The following is a 17456-nucleotide window of genomic DNA, read 5'->3' as shown; positions in this document are numbered from 1 at the left end:
ACAGGTATTGTCAACTTCGTAATTTTTGATTTCCCAAGTGTTTTTGGGGCACAGATTTTTATGTCAGATATAGGGAGTTAACAATATTATTCCTACTTTTCACTTTTGAGGAAATCACAAAGGCGGTATATTAAAATAAAATTTATTCAGAGTGTTTTAGTAATAACTTAAGATTAAAATAAATACTGATTTGTGTATACACTTCAACGATGAAAATACGTATCACAATTATTAGTTGACATGAAAAGGCACGCACAAACAACTAAAATCATTGAACCTATTTTGCTTCAGACGTCATTTGTCGAGTGCTAACTTCAACGTTGCAGTTTCGTGAAAGTAAGGAAAACCTGAAACACACAACTTTACACCTGCCAGCAAACACCTCTGAAACGTACCTGTTCTAAACTTGATTGTCCTAGAGAGTAATCTTCTATATTTAACTGTTTTTTGCCTTTTTCTAAAATTCCAAACATCCTAGACCACGGGATGCTCGTATCTACTATATAGTACGTTAGTAGTTCCTGATGCTTCTCCCTCTGCTTCGCTTTCGGGAAATTCCGCGCTACAAAATCTTCTATTTGTGTAGTGTCTGCGTGAGGTTCGACACTATCTGGAGACTTCTTTATTTTAATAGTTAACGTATACCCTTCAGCGAATTTATTCTTTAAATGCTGCGTCGACCCTAAACATTTAAAGTTGCCATTCACCATGATGGCTAGTCTTGTACATAAAGCCTCACACTCTTCCATGCTATGCGAGGTGAGTACCACACACTTCCCGTTATCCCGGACTTTACAGAGCGCATCCCACAAGTACCGCTTCGTCGCAGGATCCATCCCAGTCGTCGGTTCGTCCAAATAAATCACAGGCGGATCGCCAATCAGCGAAATCGAAGTACTCAACTTCCGCTTATTCCCACCACTCAACTCCTTCACTTTCTTATTCAAGTGTCGCTGAAAATCAAAATCTCGGGCCAACTTATCAGCAAGGTACTTGCAATCGTCCATTGGTACCCCTCTTAGTAACGCAAACATCGTCAACGACTCCTTCGCCGTCAAATCGTCAAGAAGAGCATCGAACTGCGGGCAGTACCCTATCAGTTTCTGCACGTCTTTAATCCGCGATTTGATACTGTAACCTTTAACCCAAGCCTCCCCGTACGTGATTTTAACATCCCCAGTCATCATTTTGAAAGTTGTGGTTTTCCCAGCACCGTTGACCCCTAGTAACCCGAAGCATTCGAACTGCTTCACCCCTAAACACAGCCCATTCACAGCCAAAAGTTTGTTGTAGTACTTGGTCAAGTCCTTCAAGACCAGAATGTAGTCTTTTTGCAGCTGCCTTTCCGAAGTACTTTGAATCATGTGTTTTTCTTCTTTGACGTCAGTGTCTTCGTTTGGTACTTCTTCCGGACCCTTGTTGTCGTACGTTTCCACGATTTTGTCGGTGATTTTCGAGAAGAGCTTATAGTCGGTGAGAATGATGGCCACAAAGAGAATTAAACCGAAGAGGAACGAGTAGGTGAGGTTGCGACCTATTCCGGGGGTTTCCCATTTGAAGTAGTCGGGTTGGCGTACTGAAAATGTCGTTAGTACCGGAAGCTAATCTTGTGAAAGTACTTTCTTACCACAACAATAGTCTTTGAGGGCTTCAGTCTGGTTATTGTGGCACGCCATGCTCCAACACGCATTTTCGGTCATCCCAGGCATGTTTTCGACACAGGTTTGTACCACGAATTTGCACATTTTGTTAGTTGCGAAGGTAGTGAAAGTGTCCCGGATTCCTGTAGCGAGGGAGTAGTGAGGTACCACCAGGAAAATCCAATGGAGGGTGTCTGCAACGTACTCCAAATCTAACCCAGGTGTTGATAAAACTTGCACCACTAGGAAAGCCGCAACGCCTGAAAGAATCGTTTTAATTGGTGACTCTTTAATTGGGTCAAAGTACCTGTGAAGACACTAAAGAGGGTCATTCTGGTGTAGCCGGTCGAAGGGACGTTGAAGAAGTAGGATGACACGTACATCATAGGGAGCATCGAGCAGCCAAAATAAAACAGAAGAAGGAAGATTCGTGCTAAAACGTTACTATTTAGTTAGAAAAATTTTGGGAGAGTGACTAAGTACCTAAATCGTTTGCAGATCTGAAGCCGTCTTCTTGGAAACAGACTAGGGTGATGATTACTGCTATTATGGTGACAATGAACGTGACGAGGTCACACAAGAATGACATTATCCAAAAAATGTAAACTTTGACACCGGATACAAATTGTAGATGTTTTGACTTGCAAACACGTTCTTTTACGTAGAATAGTACATAGAAGGAAGAAACGAAAGCCATGCTGAACCCGATATTGAACGCTAATTGGAAACCCATACTGTTACCTTGGAGTAACTGTTGTACCTAAAATATCAACAACGTGAATTTGTTTTTCTTCAGTGTGAACCAGGTACTTTTGATTCAGCTGTGTATGGTAGGGGATTATTCACAAAGCTGATGCTACCCTGATTTCCTACTACTTCTTTAAAAATTAAGTTTAGGACAAGACCTAGAGCCAAAGGTGGGGAATGGTATGGATTATTGTTGAACCATGCTGTAATCACTGTAATGAACCCTGCGTACGCAGAATCGAACGTAGCCCCAACTATGTACCTCATTCTAACCGTTGCAGGGATTGTTTCCGTCTGAAAAAAAGAGTCAATTTTGACCTTTGGGGTCCTTTTGACGTACCAAGCGTAGCATCGTTGAGGTGATATTGTCGACTTTTTGAACCTCATATCCCTTCAGTGTGTTTAAGTACATTTGCGAGTACTTGCTGCTTACCAATTCTTCGACTAGAGTAACGGGTTTGTCGTACGAATCTAAGGTTATAGGAAGACTTGGTAAGTCCCCTGGTCGGTTAGAATTTCTGCTGACGATGATGGCCACCACGAGGAAAGCCACTGGCATTAGTATTTGAATGAACTGTAGAACATAGGTACGAATCACAGACAAAGTTTTTTTCATTAACATTGCCAAAAACTGGTTTTTGATTAGTTGGGAGCCTGTTAGAAGTACGATGTTTTCTATGGTCACTGAAATTTCCAAGATTAGAATTCAGCATGGATTGGGTGGAGTTATTACACTTAGTTTCTTGATTCTCCGAGCTGGCTTCGACATTTTCAAACAATTTGAACTTGGATTTAATCCTCTGCCAGAACCGTTTTTCGCAAGGTTCATCCTCCGAATGAGTTCCGTTGTAGTTTTCTTCTTGACCTAAATCTGCCCCTACTCTAAAATTTAGTGCGTCAGTGTAACAATCTCGGGTGATAAACAACTTACTTCATGAAGACCTCTTCTAACGTTGTCAATGAAATGCCGTAGCTGCGAATACCCAACTTGTCGCTTTGTTGCTCCAAATCCTGCAACATTTCCTCAAAAACGGACGACTGGTTTTCAGCCAGTAAATACGTGAGTTCGGAACCCACATTACCATGGATCTACGATCAGAATTGTTATTAGTGACCACGACAATCTAGATCTACGTACGTGTATGTTAGGAATGTGTTTCTGCAAAACTTGCGTAACCTTGTCAGCCTGACACGCTGGAGACTTATCCATGATGAGATGGTACCCAGCGCCGTACTTCTTCTTCAGGAAGAAACTCGACCCACAACATTGCAACTCCCCACCGGCCATTATGGCAATCCTGTCACCCAAAAGATCAGCTTCGTCCATAAAGTGCGTCGTCAACAACATCGTCCTCCCTTGTTTCTGCTTCTGTAACAAATCCCACAGGGCTCTCCTAGCTGATGGGTCCATCCCAGCTGTGGGTTCGTCCAGCATCACGACCTTCGAATTCCCACACAACGCCATCCCCACACACAACTTCCGCTTCATCCCCCCAGACAACGTCGACGATTTGGCGTTCGCCTTTGGTTGTAGTTCCAACAGCTCCACGTACTTGTCAATTTCTTCCTTGATGGCTTCCTTTTTCAGTCCTTTCAGTTTACTGAAGAAGTACAAGTGCTCTTTGACGGTGAGCTCGTCGAAGATGATGTTGTGTTGTGGACACAGACCTAAACTGGCTCTCACTCCGTCCATGTCTGTGGTGATGTCGTGACCGCTGATGACCGCGGTACCACTCGTCGGAGGAAACATCCCAGTGAGCATAGACATGGTGGTGGTTTTCCCGGCACCATTGTGACCCAACAAGACGGTGATCTGGTCGTTGTACATGTTTAGAGAGAGGTTGCGCACAGCCGCTTTAGTACCAAACGTTTTTCGTAGGTTTCGGATTTGAATACCAGGGGAGAGGTTGGATGGGTCCTTTTCGAAAAATTCACCTTCGTTGGTAGGGATACTGGCAAAGTCTTCGACTCCGATGTAGCGAGGGCGTCCACACCAGTACGAGGTAGTGAAAGGGAAGTACCAAGGTTGCGGAACTCCATAGTCGCCTGGTAAAATGGCTTCTACGTACAACGCGATAATGAGGTAGATGAAGGTGTCGATGATCATCATCATCATTATGTGACCAAGAGTTAAACTGTCATCGGGGGTGATGGGTCGTGCGATGTTCGACCACTGGATGCCTGAAAAAGTACTTCAACACACACGACGTACTTAAATTGAGTTGTTACCTTCACTGGTGCCTTCATACATCAACATCAACTGAAACCCATACGCCATGGCCGTGTTCGACCCGACACTTGCTAAAAGTTTGGTTGAAAGAGTCAACCTGTCGTACTGTTGCTGCAGGAAGAGGTACGGAGCGTACGACAGAAACCATAGCAAACCGGCAACAGTAGCAGCGGTGTTGGCTTTCGAAAAGAACACACTAATGGCGAAACAGAACGTAATCGTAGCACACATGTACAAAATCATGAACACCAACATAACCGTGGGGTCGGAATAGGTAAAAACGCTATAATCCGTATTCGGGTTCCACGAAATCTTCAGCAACAAGATAATCAAAACGATCGAAATTAGAAGAAAAACGAAAGTCTTGATGAACCACGCCGTCCAGTGCAACCAGTTTGGTAAACCCATGATTTTCATAGCTTCCTGAAATCGGATTGTTGGGTTAGGTTTAACAACCAGTGGACTCACCTTCAGTTGTTTTTCTTTTTCGGCTGTAATCACTTTAACTGTGTTGATGCAAGTATAGACGAAGCTCAACATGATCAGGATCCCTACAAAGCTCTCCAGGGCTTGTAGTAACGGGTCCTCGATCCAACTGGCATACGGAAATCGTTTCATCTGGATCATCGGTGGGAGCACACTCAATAATTTGTCTCTGACTGCGTCCAAATTAGTCACGTCTTCCGAGTACCCACTGATCGCCAGCACGTAAGTCATAACCAACTGCAGCGTTAAAAATCCTTCGCTAAAATACCCTACAAGAGTCACTTTCTGTAGTCGGGTCATCACACAAAAACACAACAGCAACATGCATGTTATGGGTTTAAACAAGTCGTTAGTCTGTTAGTTTTCACGAGTTCTACGCAAGCCTACCTGGCATACCACCGGTTTTAGATCTCGCAGATCTAGGTCCCGGAGTCTGATAAATCGGATACAATACATTTGTTTTCCATGTTTTTCTTACAAATACATTACGTAGCTTCCAAGCTAGTGGTGGCATTATTAAAATTTCGTACGAAGGACAAACACTCTCTAAGACACAAACCTACCTGGCATGGCTCCGGTGTTGTTTTCGGGCGCCCGAGGTCCGGGTACTTGGTACACCGGGTACAAAATATTAGTGTGCCAGTTATTCTGACCAAAGAGATCGGTGAAGCTCCTCAGCTCGCTGGGAAACCTGAAACCCGTCACTGAATTTTGGTTTGTGATTACCCAATGGGTTACCTAATGGACACCTCCAGGTTGTCAGGAAGCACCTGCTTGTTTGCGAGCGAGTCGGCAAATTGGATACCCGCGAACGTCAGAGTGGCGTTGGTGGTGACGAAATGGGCTTCCAGTTGCTCGGAGTTGTTGTACCCGATTATGTTCCCGAAGACCTCTTGTAATATACCCATGGAGCGCCTCAAAGCGGTGTTGGTAGCCGGCGAATACACCAAAGAGATGTTTTGTAGACCAGTCATGTTGAAATTTGGGTCGGGTGAGGATCCGTTGCTACTGATGGGACAGTAGAAGGGCAGCAGACAAAAGGGTTCGTAGGTTTTGTCTGGGTTTTTCTCAGGGTCAACGAGGCCTCGTATAATGACCAGGAGTATGGAAAAGAGAACCGGGGCTATGATTTCGACTACGGTTTGGATCGGTTTGCGGTATTGGAGGAGCCAGTTTTTCCACATGAGGAGAAGGAACTTCTCCATATGGTTTCCCATGGTTGCTAGACGAAAAAAATGGGTTGATAATCATGGTTCAATAAAGTGGCAACAGAAATGACGTCTGGTTACAGTTGGGTTTAGTTGTGTCAAAAAAATCATTTTGGAGACAAGTTTGTTCACGTTATCGGTGACACTGACAAGTATTGTCAACTTAAAAATATGTAATTTGGAATGAATCAGTTAATATTGCAAAACAATAAATCTTATAAAACAATCTGTCCAAAGTTCTCGACGATCTTACGAAATAATACAAAGAACAATTCGTGTTTTACGAAATTATTGAGAGAATCCAACTATGTACTATTCGCATTATTCACAAATTCGTCAACCGGAACGAGTGACGTTTTTCTAACGTTTATCACCGCATGTTTACATTTGTAATTTTAACGTCGATTTACCAACGAAAAACGTCCTCAACTCGTCAAATTTTCATAGCATACAAGTTAATTTGATATGTATTATAATTTCAGCCTTAAAAAGGTTACTTGTTACGACCACTGATATAAATCGGCGGCAGTCTCAAAACCCGGGTTACCCAATGACTTTAAATTAATAGCAGCCTTATCTTAATTATCTAAATTTTCATTCTTCTATAATTCGAACCTACTCATGCGCGTCTTTTATTATGGATCGTGTAAACGGACGCTGACCTTGCTGTCGGCATTATTATACGTAGTTTATAACTCATAACACTGTAACTTGCGGTCCTAAGCCACAAACTTACCGCGAAAATTTGCGTAAGGGCCATTGTTGTCCGCAGTGTCGATTCTCTCATGTCCGATTAGCGAGTACAAACAATGTTCTCTTGATGTCGACGGCTTTTGCATTATGATGTCGTTTGTATCGTGTACAAGAGAGTGGAAACTAAGTTGTATGCGTCATAGTTGTTTCACTATCGGGGTCTACACTACACTGTTACGTTTTATGTAACTCAGCTTACTTAAGGTTAAAAAGCGAGTGGTAGACGTGAGCTGTCGGTACTGCGAATTATTACTTGGTTAATGTAGGCTTGCTGTAATTATGATGGGAATATTGGTATGGGTATTTCCGATTTGTTGTATGCTTCCGGGCGTTTCTTAAGATAAGATAAAGCATAGATAACCAATATAACGCATTAAAATAAGTAAGTATGTTAATAAAGTGTTGCATATGAGAGAACTACACACAATAATAATGATTACTATTGTTATTATTTATCATAAAAATTTATTTTGTTGATGGATTAATATTAAATCACCGTGTCAGATTTATAAACAGCTACATATATTATAATGTTTTATTATTAGCAGTACATTGCACCTGTCCAAATTGACATAAGTGTCCTTGCTGAAATAATGTTGATCGGAACATTTTCCAAATGGGAAAACTTGATAGAAGTATAGGCATAACTTTGCCCTTTATCATTGCCTTCATATTTTTTAAGGAATTATTAATCGGTTTGTCGTTTCCTTGAGACAAACGGACTCCAGACCAAATATAAACAAGTGTGTTTACGTACTTTTTCGCTTTTTTTTAAGGGGAATATTGGCACTAATTATCCCTTTACATAAATCTCAATTAAATACTGGCTGTTCATTTTTCTTTGAAAAATAATTGAATAATGTAAAAATCGAGAAATCGAAATATCCAAAAACCAAAAAAAAAAAAATAAAGTGTAAAATTTAAAAATCGAAAAAAACTCGGAAAATTGAAGATCGAAAAACAGAAAAATCCCTAAACTGAAATAAGGAAAAACTGCGAAAACGAGAAATTGGAAAATCGAAAAATTCAAAAAATGAAACATCGAGAAATCGACAAACTGAAAAATTTTAAATTAAAAAAAAGGTAAATCGAAAAATTAAAAAACCGAAAAATCTAAAAGCGAGAAGTCGGAAAATCGGAAGATCGAGAAATCGAAACTTCAAAAGAGTGAAAAATCGCAAACTTAAAAACCCGAAAATTGAGAAATCTAAAATTTTAAAAATTGAAAAATCAAAATTTGGAAATATTGAATAATGGAAAAACCGAAGAAAAAATTCAAAAATCTAAAATTTAAAAATCGAAAAAAAACTCGGAAAATTGAAGATCGAAACACAGAAAAATCCCTAAACTGAAATAAGGAAAAACTGCGAAAACGAGAAATTGGAAAATCGATAAATTGAAAAATTTAAAATTAAAAAAAGGTAAATCGAAAAATTAAAAAACCGAAAAATCTAAAAGCGAGAAGTCGGAAGATCGAGAAATCGAAACTTCAAAAGAGTGAAAAATCGCAAACTTAAAAACTCGAAAATTGAGAATTCTAAAATTTTAAAAATTGAAAAATCAAAATTTGGGAATATTGAATAATGGAAAAACCGAAGAAAAAAATTCAAAAATCTGAAATTTAAAAATCGAAAAAAACTCGGAAAATTGAAGATCGAAACACAGAAAAATCCCTAAATTGAAATAAGGAAAAACTGCGAAAACGAGAAATTGGAAAATCGAAAAATCGAAAAATTCAAAAAGTGAAACATCGAGGAATCGGAACATCAAAAGAAAAACATCGCGAAATCGATAAATTGAAAAATTCAAAACCGAAAAAAGGTAAATCGAAAAATTAAAAAACCGAAAAATCTAAAAGCGAGAAGTCGGAAGATCGAGAAATCGAAACTTCAAAAGAGTGAAAAATCGCAAACTTAACAACCCGAAAATTGAGAATTATAAAATTTTAAAAATTGAAAAATTAAAATTTCGAAATATTGAATAATGGAAAAACCAAAGAAAAAAATTCAGAAATCTAAAATATTTAAAATCGAAAAAAAACTCGGGAAATTGAAGATCGAAACACAGAAAAATCCTTAAACTGAAATGAGGAAAAACTGCGAAAACGAGAAATTGGAAAATCGAAAAACGAAAAATTCAAAAAATGAAACATAGAGGAATCGAAACATCAAAAGAGAAACATCGAGAAATCGATAAATTGAAAAATTTGAAATTAAAAGAAAGTTAAATCGGAAAATTAAAAAAAAATCTAAAAGCGAGAAGTCGGAAGATCGAGAAACCGAAATTTCAAAACCGTGAAAATCGCAAACTTAAAAAACCGGAAATTGAGAAATCTAAAATTTTAAAAATTGAAAAACCAAAATTTCGAAATATTGAATAATGGAAAAACCGAAGAAAAAAATTCAGAAATCTAAAATTTAAAAATCGAAAAAAAACTCGGGAAATTGAAGATCGAAACACAGAAAAATCCTTAAACTGAAATAAGGAAAAACTGCGAAAACGAGAAATTGGAAAATCGAAAAACGAAAAATTCAAAAAATGAAACATAGAGGAATCGAAACATCAAAAGAGAAACATCGAGAAATCGATAAATTGAAAAATTTGAAATTATAAAAAAGTTAAATCGGAAAATTAAAAAAAAAAATCTAAAAGCGAGAAGTCGGAAGATCGAGAAATCGAAATTTCAAAACCGTGAAAATCGCAAACTTAAAAACCCGAAAATTGAGAAATCTAAAATTTTAAAAATTGAAAAACCAAAATTTCGAAATATTGAATAATGGAAAAACCGAAGAAAAAAATTCAGAAATCTAAAATTTAAAAATCGAAAAAAAACTCGGAAAATTGAAGATTGAAACACAGAAAAATCCCTAAACTGAAATAAGGAAAAACTGCGAAAACGAGAAATTGGAAAATCGAAAAGACGAAAAATTCAAAAAATGAAACATAGAGGAATCGAAACATCAAAAGAGAAACATCGAGAAATCGATAAATTGAAAAATTTGAAATTAAAAAAAAGTTAAATCGGAAAATTAAAAAACCGAAAAATCTAAAAGCGAGAAGTCGGAAGATCGAGAAATCCAAATTTCAAAACCGTGAAAATCGCAAACTTAAAAACCCGAAAATTGAGAAATCTAAAATTTTAAAAATTGAAAAACCAAAATTTCGAAATATTGAATAATGGAAAAACCGAAGAAAAAAATTCAGAAATCTAAAATTTAAAAATCGAAAAAAAACTCGGAAAATTAAAGATCGAAACACAGAAAAATCCCTAAACTGAAATAAGGAAAAACTGCGAAAACGAGAAATTGGAAAATCGAAAAAACGAAAAATTCAAAAAATGAAACATAGAGGAATCGAAACATCAAAAGAGAAACATCGAGAAATCGATAAATTGAAAAATTTGAAATTAAAAAAAAGTTAAATCGGAAAATTAAAAAACCGAAAAATCTAAAAGCGAGAAGTCGGAAGATCGAGAAATCGAAATTTCAAAACCGTGAAAATCGCAAACTTAAAAACCCGAAAATTGAGAAATCTAAAATTTTAAAAATTGAAAAACCAAAATTTCGAAATATTGAATAATGGAAAAAGCGAAGAAAAAAATTCAGAAATCTAAAATTTAAAAATCGAAAAAAAACTCGGAAAATTGAAGATTGAAACACAGAAAAATCCCTAAACTGAAGTAAGGAAAAACTGCGAAAACGAGAAATTGGAAAATCGAAAAAACGAAAAATTCAAAAAATGAAACATAGAGGAATCGAAACATCAAAAGAGAAACATCGAGAAATTGATAAATTGAAAAATTTAAAACTGAAAAAAGGTAAATCGAAAAATTAAAAAACCGAAAAGTCTAAAAGCGAGAAGTCGGAAGATCGAGAAATCGAAACTTCTCGCTTAAAACCCGAAAATTGAGAAATCTAAAATTTTAAAAATTGAAAAACCAAAATTTCGAAATATTGAATAATGGAAAAACCGAAGAAAAATATTCAGAAATCTAAAATTTAAAAATCGAAAAGTTGCAAAATAGAAAAACCGAGAAATCGGAGAAATCGGAACTCCAACATTTAAAAAATTGGAAAATTGAAGAATTGAAAAATCGAAAAATTCAAAAATTGAAACATCGAGAAATCGATAAACTAAAAAATTCAAAAATTATAATAAAAAAATCGACAAACAGGGAAATTGAATAATCGGAAAACTGAAAAATTGAAACATTTAAAAACCCAAAATGAAACTGTTAAAATCGAAAAATCGAAAATTGAAAAACTCGAAAAATGAGAAATCTACAATTTTAAATTTTAACTTTCATTGAAAAATCAAGAAATTGAAACATCGAAAAATCTAAAAGCGAAATGTCGGAAAATCGGAAGATCGAGAAAACGAAAATTTAAAAACTCGATAATTGGGAAACCTAAAATTTTAAAAATTGAAAAATCAAAATTTCGAGAAATCGGAGAAATCGAAAAATCCAACATTTAAAGAATCGGGAAATTGAAGAATCGAAAAACAGAAAAGTCCTAAAACTGAAATGACGAAAAATTGGGAAACCGAAAAATTGCAAAATTGGAAATCGAAAAATTCAAAAAGTGAAACATCGAAAACTGAAAAATTGAAAAATCTAAAAACCCAAAACCAAACTTTAAAAATCGAAAAATCGAAAATTTAAAAACTCGAAAAATGCGAAAACTAAAATTTTCTAAAGTGAAAAATCAAAATTTCGAAAAATTGAATAATCGAGAAATTGAAACATCGAAAAATTGAAAAATCGTAAAATTGAATCATTAGAAAATTGAAGAAGCGAAAAACAGAAAAATTCCAAAACTGAAATGACGAAAAACTGGGAAACCGAAAAATTGAAAAATGTAAAAATTGGAATATCAAAAAATTAAACATCGGGAAATCGAGCATAAAAAGGGAAACATCGAGAAATCGATGAACTGAAAAATTTAAGAATTTAAAATTAAAAAAAAGTAAATCGAAAAATCGAGAAAACTGAAAAACTGAAACATTTAAAAACCCAAAATGAAACTGTAAAAATCGAAAAATGAAAAATCTAAAATTTTAAATTTTAAATTTCATTGAAAAATCGAGGAATTGAAAGATCGAAAAATGTAAAAGCGAAATGTCGGAAAATCAAAAATTTAAAAACTCGAAAATTGGAAAATCTAAATTTTTAAGAAGTGAAAAATCAAAATTTCGAAAAATTGAATAATAGAAAACCGAAGACAAAAATTCAGCAATCTAAAATTGAAAAATCGAAAAATCGAAAAACCGAGGAATCCGAGGAATCGAAAATCCAACATTTAAAGAATTGGAAAAGTGAAGAATCGAAAAACAGAAAAATCCAAAAACTGAAATGACGGAAAACTGAGAAACCGAAAAATTGAAAATTCGAAAATCGAAAAAATGAAACATTGAGAAATCGATAAACAGAAAAATTCAAAAATTATAATAAAAAAAAAAATTAATCGAAAAATAGGAAAATTGAACAATAGGAAAACTGAAAAATTGAAAAATTTAATAACCCAAAATGAAACTGTAAATATCGAAAAATCGAAAATTGAAAAACTAGAAAAATGAGAAATCTAAAATTTTAAATTTTAAATTTCATTGAAAAATCAAGAAATTGAAACACTGAAAAATTGAAAAATCGTAAAATTGAATCATTGGAAAACTGAAGAATCGAAAAACAGAAAAATCCCAAAACTGAAATGACGAAAACCTGGAAAACCGAAAAATTGAAAAATTGGAAAATTGAAACATTAAAAAATTAAACATCGAGAAATCGAAACATCAAAGGAGAAACATCGAGAAATCGATAAATTGAAAAACTGAAAAATTTAAAATAGAAAAAAAAGTAAATCGAAAAATCGAGAAATTGAAAAACGGAAAGATCTAAAAGCCAAAAAAAATCGGAAAATCGGGAGATCAAGCAATCGAAACTTCGAAAGACTGAAAAATCGAAAATTGAAAAACTCGAAAAATGAGAAATCTAAAATTTTGATAAGTGAAAATTCAAAATTTCGAAAAATTGAAAAATCAAGAAATTGAAACATCGAAAAATTGAAAAATCGTAAAATGAAAACATCGGAAAATTAAAGAATCGAAAACAGAAAAATCCTAAAATTGAAATGACGAAAAACTTGAAAACCGAAAAATTGAAAAATTGGAAAATCGAAAAATTGAAAAAATTAAACATCGAGAAATCGATAAACTAAAAAATTAAAAAATTTTAAAATATATCGAAAAATCGAGAAATTGAACAAACGAAAAACTGAAAAATTGAAAAATTCAAAAACCCATAACCAAACTTTAAAATCGAAATATCGAAAATTTAAAAACTCTCAAAATTCGAAAACTAAAATGTTGATAAATAAAAAATCAAAATTTTGAAAAATTGAAAAAACAAGAATTTGAAACATCGAAAAATTGAAAAATCCTAAAATTGAAACATCGGAAAATCGAAGAATCGAAAAACAGAAAATTCCCAAAATTGAAATTATGAAAAACTAGGAAACCGAAAAATTGAAAAATTGTAAAATCAAATCGAAAAATTCAAAAATGAAACAAAGAATTCGAAACATCAAAAGAGAATCATTCAGAAATCGATAAATTGAAAAATTCAAAAATTTAAAATTAAAAAAAAGTAAATCGAAAAATCGAGAAATTGAACAATGGGAAAACTGAAACATTGAAAAATTTAAAAACCCAAAATGAAACTTTAAAAATCGAAAAATTGAAAAACTGAAAAATCTAAAAGCGAGAAGTCGAAAAATCGGGAGATCGAGAAATCGAAACTTCAAAAGACCGAAAAATCGCAAATTTAAAAACTCGAAAATTGAGAGATCTAAAATTTTATAAAGTGAAAAATCAAAATTTCGAAAAATTGAAAAATCAAAAAATTGAGCCATCGAAAAATTGGAAAATGGGAAAATCGGAATATCGAACAATTAAAAAAATTGAACATCGAGAAATTGAAACATCAAAGGAGAAATATCGAGAAATCGATAAAATGAAAAATTCAAAAATTTTAAATTAAAAAAAAGTAAATCGAAAAATCAAAAATTGAAAAACATAAAAACCCAAAATGAAATTGAAAGATCGCAAAATCGAAAATTTAAGAACTCGAAAAATGAGAAATCTACAATTTTAAAAAGTGAAAAATCAAAATTTCGAGAAATTGAAAAATCAACAATTTGAAACACCGAAAAATTGAAAAATCGTAAAAGTGAATCATCGGAAAATTGGAGAATCGAACAACAGAAAACGTAAATCGAAAAATCCAATTAAAAATATCGAAAAAACAAAAATTCCAAAAATTGAGAAATCGAAAAATCTAAAATTTAAGAAACTGCAAAATTAAAATATTGAAAAATTGAAATCCAAAAGCGAGAAGTTGGAAAATCGTAGGATCGTAAGAAATTGAAATATCGAAAAATTGGAAAATCATAAAATTGAACAGCGGATAATAATAATTGAAGAATCCAAATGAAAAATTGGGAAATTGGAAATTTGAAGAATCGAGAAGATCGAGAATATGGAAAATGGAAAAACTAAAGAACAAAAACTGAAAAAAATCCAAAATTGAAATATCGAAAAATTGAGAAATCCAAAATTGAAAAACCGAGAAATAGAAATTTCCAAAAATTGAGAAATCGAAAAATCTAAAATTTAGAAATATCGAAAAACTGTAGAATGGAAAAATTAAAAATCGAGAAATCGATACATCGAAAGATCGAATCATTGAAAAATTCAAAAATAAAATTAAAAAAAGGTAAATCGAAAAATCGAGTAATTGACAATCGAAAAACTGAAAAATTGAAAAATTTAAAAACTCAAAAGAAACTTTAAAAATTGATAAATCGTAAAATTGAAACATGAAAAAATTGAAAATCCAAATTTAAAAAAAAATAAAAATTGAGAAACCGGAAAAGAATCTAAAAAGAGAAAAACCGAGAAACTGAAAAATTCCAAAACTTAAATGATGAAAAATTGGAGAATCGGAACATAGAAAAATTGGAAAATCAGAACGCCGAAAAGTCGAAAAATGGAAAAACCGAAAAATTGAAACCTAGAAAAATTCAAAAACTGAGACATCGAGAAATCGAAACAAACATCAGGAACTACTGTATACTTAGTCGACATAGACCTAGTTAAACTTTCATGACGTAAGACAAACCGAGTATTTTATGAAAAGAGATATAACCTCAATCAAATTTTACGAAGAAAATTTATGAGAAAACGAAACTTAAAAAAATTTTTTTGCAGAATTCGATCAAGTGAACGGGGGTAAAAGAAAACGAAAAACTTTACTTACTTATTTATTAACATTCGCCTATATAATTGCGCTCGGCTAGAATTCCGCACCGTAATAGATGATAGTCACAATAGCACCACTGATTATCTAAACTATGATACAGAAAAAGTGATAATCATTGTAAACTAAACCCAAATATTCTTAGTGTCTTATCTCGTGATAACGATTATAACCTATTATAAGTGTTTTTGTCTTGCACTGAAATTTAATCTTCCGTCAAAAGGACGTTTATTGTGTCATTTACATGTAATTTCACATAAAATATTTAGAATAGCTTGAAAGTAAACATATTTAAAAAAAAATTAAAAGCTTTTGTCAGCGATGTTTCACCGATAAGACCGGTAATAACTACTTTATTAGTTTTTTTTTTTTCATTATTGCAAAAATTAACTAAGTTATGTTATTACAACAAAAGCCGACGAACGCAATTTCTGATAAAATTTATATCCAAAAAGATAAACATTTATAGTCACTTAGTCAGCGAAAATATTTTGCACAATGTTTTGACACTCGAGAATTTTGATTTCAGTTTTAAAAGGACACAGGAACCCAACTTCGTTATCTTCGTACTCGCACGATAATTAATTCAGATGATCAAGCCTCGTGTTCTAAATTTAGCAATGAAGTACTTATATTTAAATCGGATTTAATTGATAAGTCACAACTGGAACATGTGATAATATTGTTTGTGCATCGAATAATCCGCTCGATTGTGCTGATTTTTATTTTAATTATAGGTACTATATTTATAATAAAAAAAATCTCGAAATCGATTATCCTTAACTGGATCGAACTCACCTGTTGTCACGAACATTCTTATCTAGACAACTGTCACAAACACTTTTAATAATACATAATTTAGTAACCGATTATAATTAGAAATATGGAAGTCATTACGAGTACAGAGAACTTATTTGCAATGTAAAGCACGTTTTACGCTCAATTTAAATTTTGTTGGGACATGCCATGTACGCAGGTACCAACAACTCATTGTTCAAACTGATAAAGTGACCTTTCCAGCGACAATTTTGTGAATTTTAGTAAGCTGTGGAGAATCATTTTTAAGGACGTTTTTTTAGTGTCTATAATGAAAAAATTGCTCTCATTATAGTTATGTACGTGTGTGAAAACCATACAACGAAATATTTTTATTGGGTTAATAATAATTTACGAAAAAAAAAAAATATTTCAATGACACCAATTAATTTCTCGCACCTTCATCGATCGATCTAAGAAATGATCAGAATTGATCGTCCACTTTCCGCGAAAACGCTGAGCTGTTCTACCGCTTCTTAGAAACTTCTTGTTAATATTCAGTGAATATTGATCACTAAAACGTGCTGATAATTTTTTCGGTAAAATTTTAATCAAATTTGTCAACAGAGCGTGTGTAGGAAGTGTATATTGATGTGTGACGATAAATAGTGCAAGGGCAAGGCCACACTGCACCAGATGGCCACAAACACGTCAATCCAACACCGAGTTAGCTTACCCAGGAGTCATTAACAACTAAGGCCACTTCACCGATTCGCACAAAAATTGCACTATCGCTGAAACATCGAATCAATTTCTAGGTTATATTCTGAAAATAGTTCAGACTGAAACGCAGGCGTTAACGACCGCACAGCAGAAAAGCTCGTGCTTGAAGTTCGTCAATAACTGAAGTGGATACTCTATTTCCAACTGTTCAGGTCTACCTCATTAATTTATCTACAATTGTAGTTAATTTTTTGTGGGTTGGTTGCTCTACTCGATATCAGCTAGCGCGTAATGATGACTTATCATTTATTCAGGTACTTACTGACTTTTAGTTGCGATTAAGCTATCAAGATTAGACGATATTTATTGATAGATAATAAAATAAATTTATCGCACATTGTTCCAGTAAATGCGCCGAATTATCTGTAAAGACCGCCTTTTGTGAAAGAATTGCGGAAGAGTGAATAATTTTGCATAATTAGCAAATTTAATTCAGATATGTTTCTGGGTTAACAGTTTTGCAGTTTTAATTATTTAAATATCAATGTGCATAGTTTTGTATTGCTTAGAATATTTTGTTTCGCGATAGGCGAGGGAAG

The 17456-nt window shown here is 33.8% G+C and overlaps 1 protein-coding gene across 5 annotated transcripts; it reads right to left on the bottom strand.

Moving 5' to 3' along the window:
• Positions 1-128: 128 nt before the first annotated feature.
• On the bottom strand, positions 129-17410 carry LOC135139479 (phospholipid-transporting ATPase ABCA3-like). 5 transcript variants are annotated; one of them, XM_064069723.1, is made up of 16 exons: positions 16871-17410; positions 5842-6325; positions 5667-5794; positions 5491-5604; positions 5086-5372; positions 4617-5040; positions 3526-4568; positions 3319-3476; positions 3121-3269; positions 2728-3071; positions 2451-2681; positions 2124-2400; positions 1948-2073; positions 1628-1900; positions 396-1576; positions 129-347 (listed from the first exon to the last, which is right to left on the bottom strand). In XM_064069723.1, the coding sequence occupies exons 2-16, from the start codon at positions 6318-6320 to the stop codon at positions 315-317; spliced, it is 5247 nt and encodes a 1748-aa protein (XP_063925793.1). In that variant the 5' UTR covers positions 6321-6325; positions 16871-17410; the 3' UTR covers positions 129-314. The 5 variants fall into 5 exon arrangements, with proteins under 5 accessions (XP_063925793.1, XP_063925792.1, XP_063925794.1 ...); XM_064069722.1 differs by lacking the exon at positions 16871-17410 and adding an exon at positions 16177-16858; XM_064069724.1 differs by lacking the exon at positions 16871-17410 and adding an exon at positions 15379-15670.
• Positions 17411-17456: the final 46 nt, after the last annotated feature.

This window comes from Zophobas morio, unplaced genomic scaffold (genome assembly GCF_036711695.1).
Source record: "Zophobas morio isolate AGI-343-1 ecotype UQ-CSIRO unplaced genomic scaffold, CSIRO_AGI_Zmor_V1 ptg000031l, whole genome shotgun sequence".
Classification (NCBI taxonomy): Eukaryota; Metazoa; Arthropoda; class Insecta; order Coleoptera; family Tenebrionidae; genus Zophobas; species Zophobas morio.
This window is presented reverse-complemented; position numbering and strand designations above follow the sequence as displayed.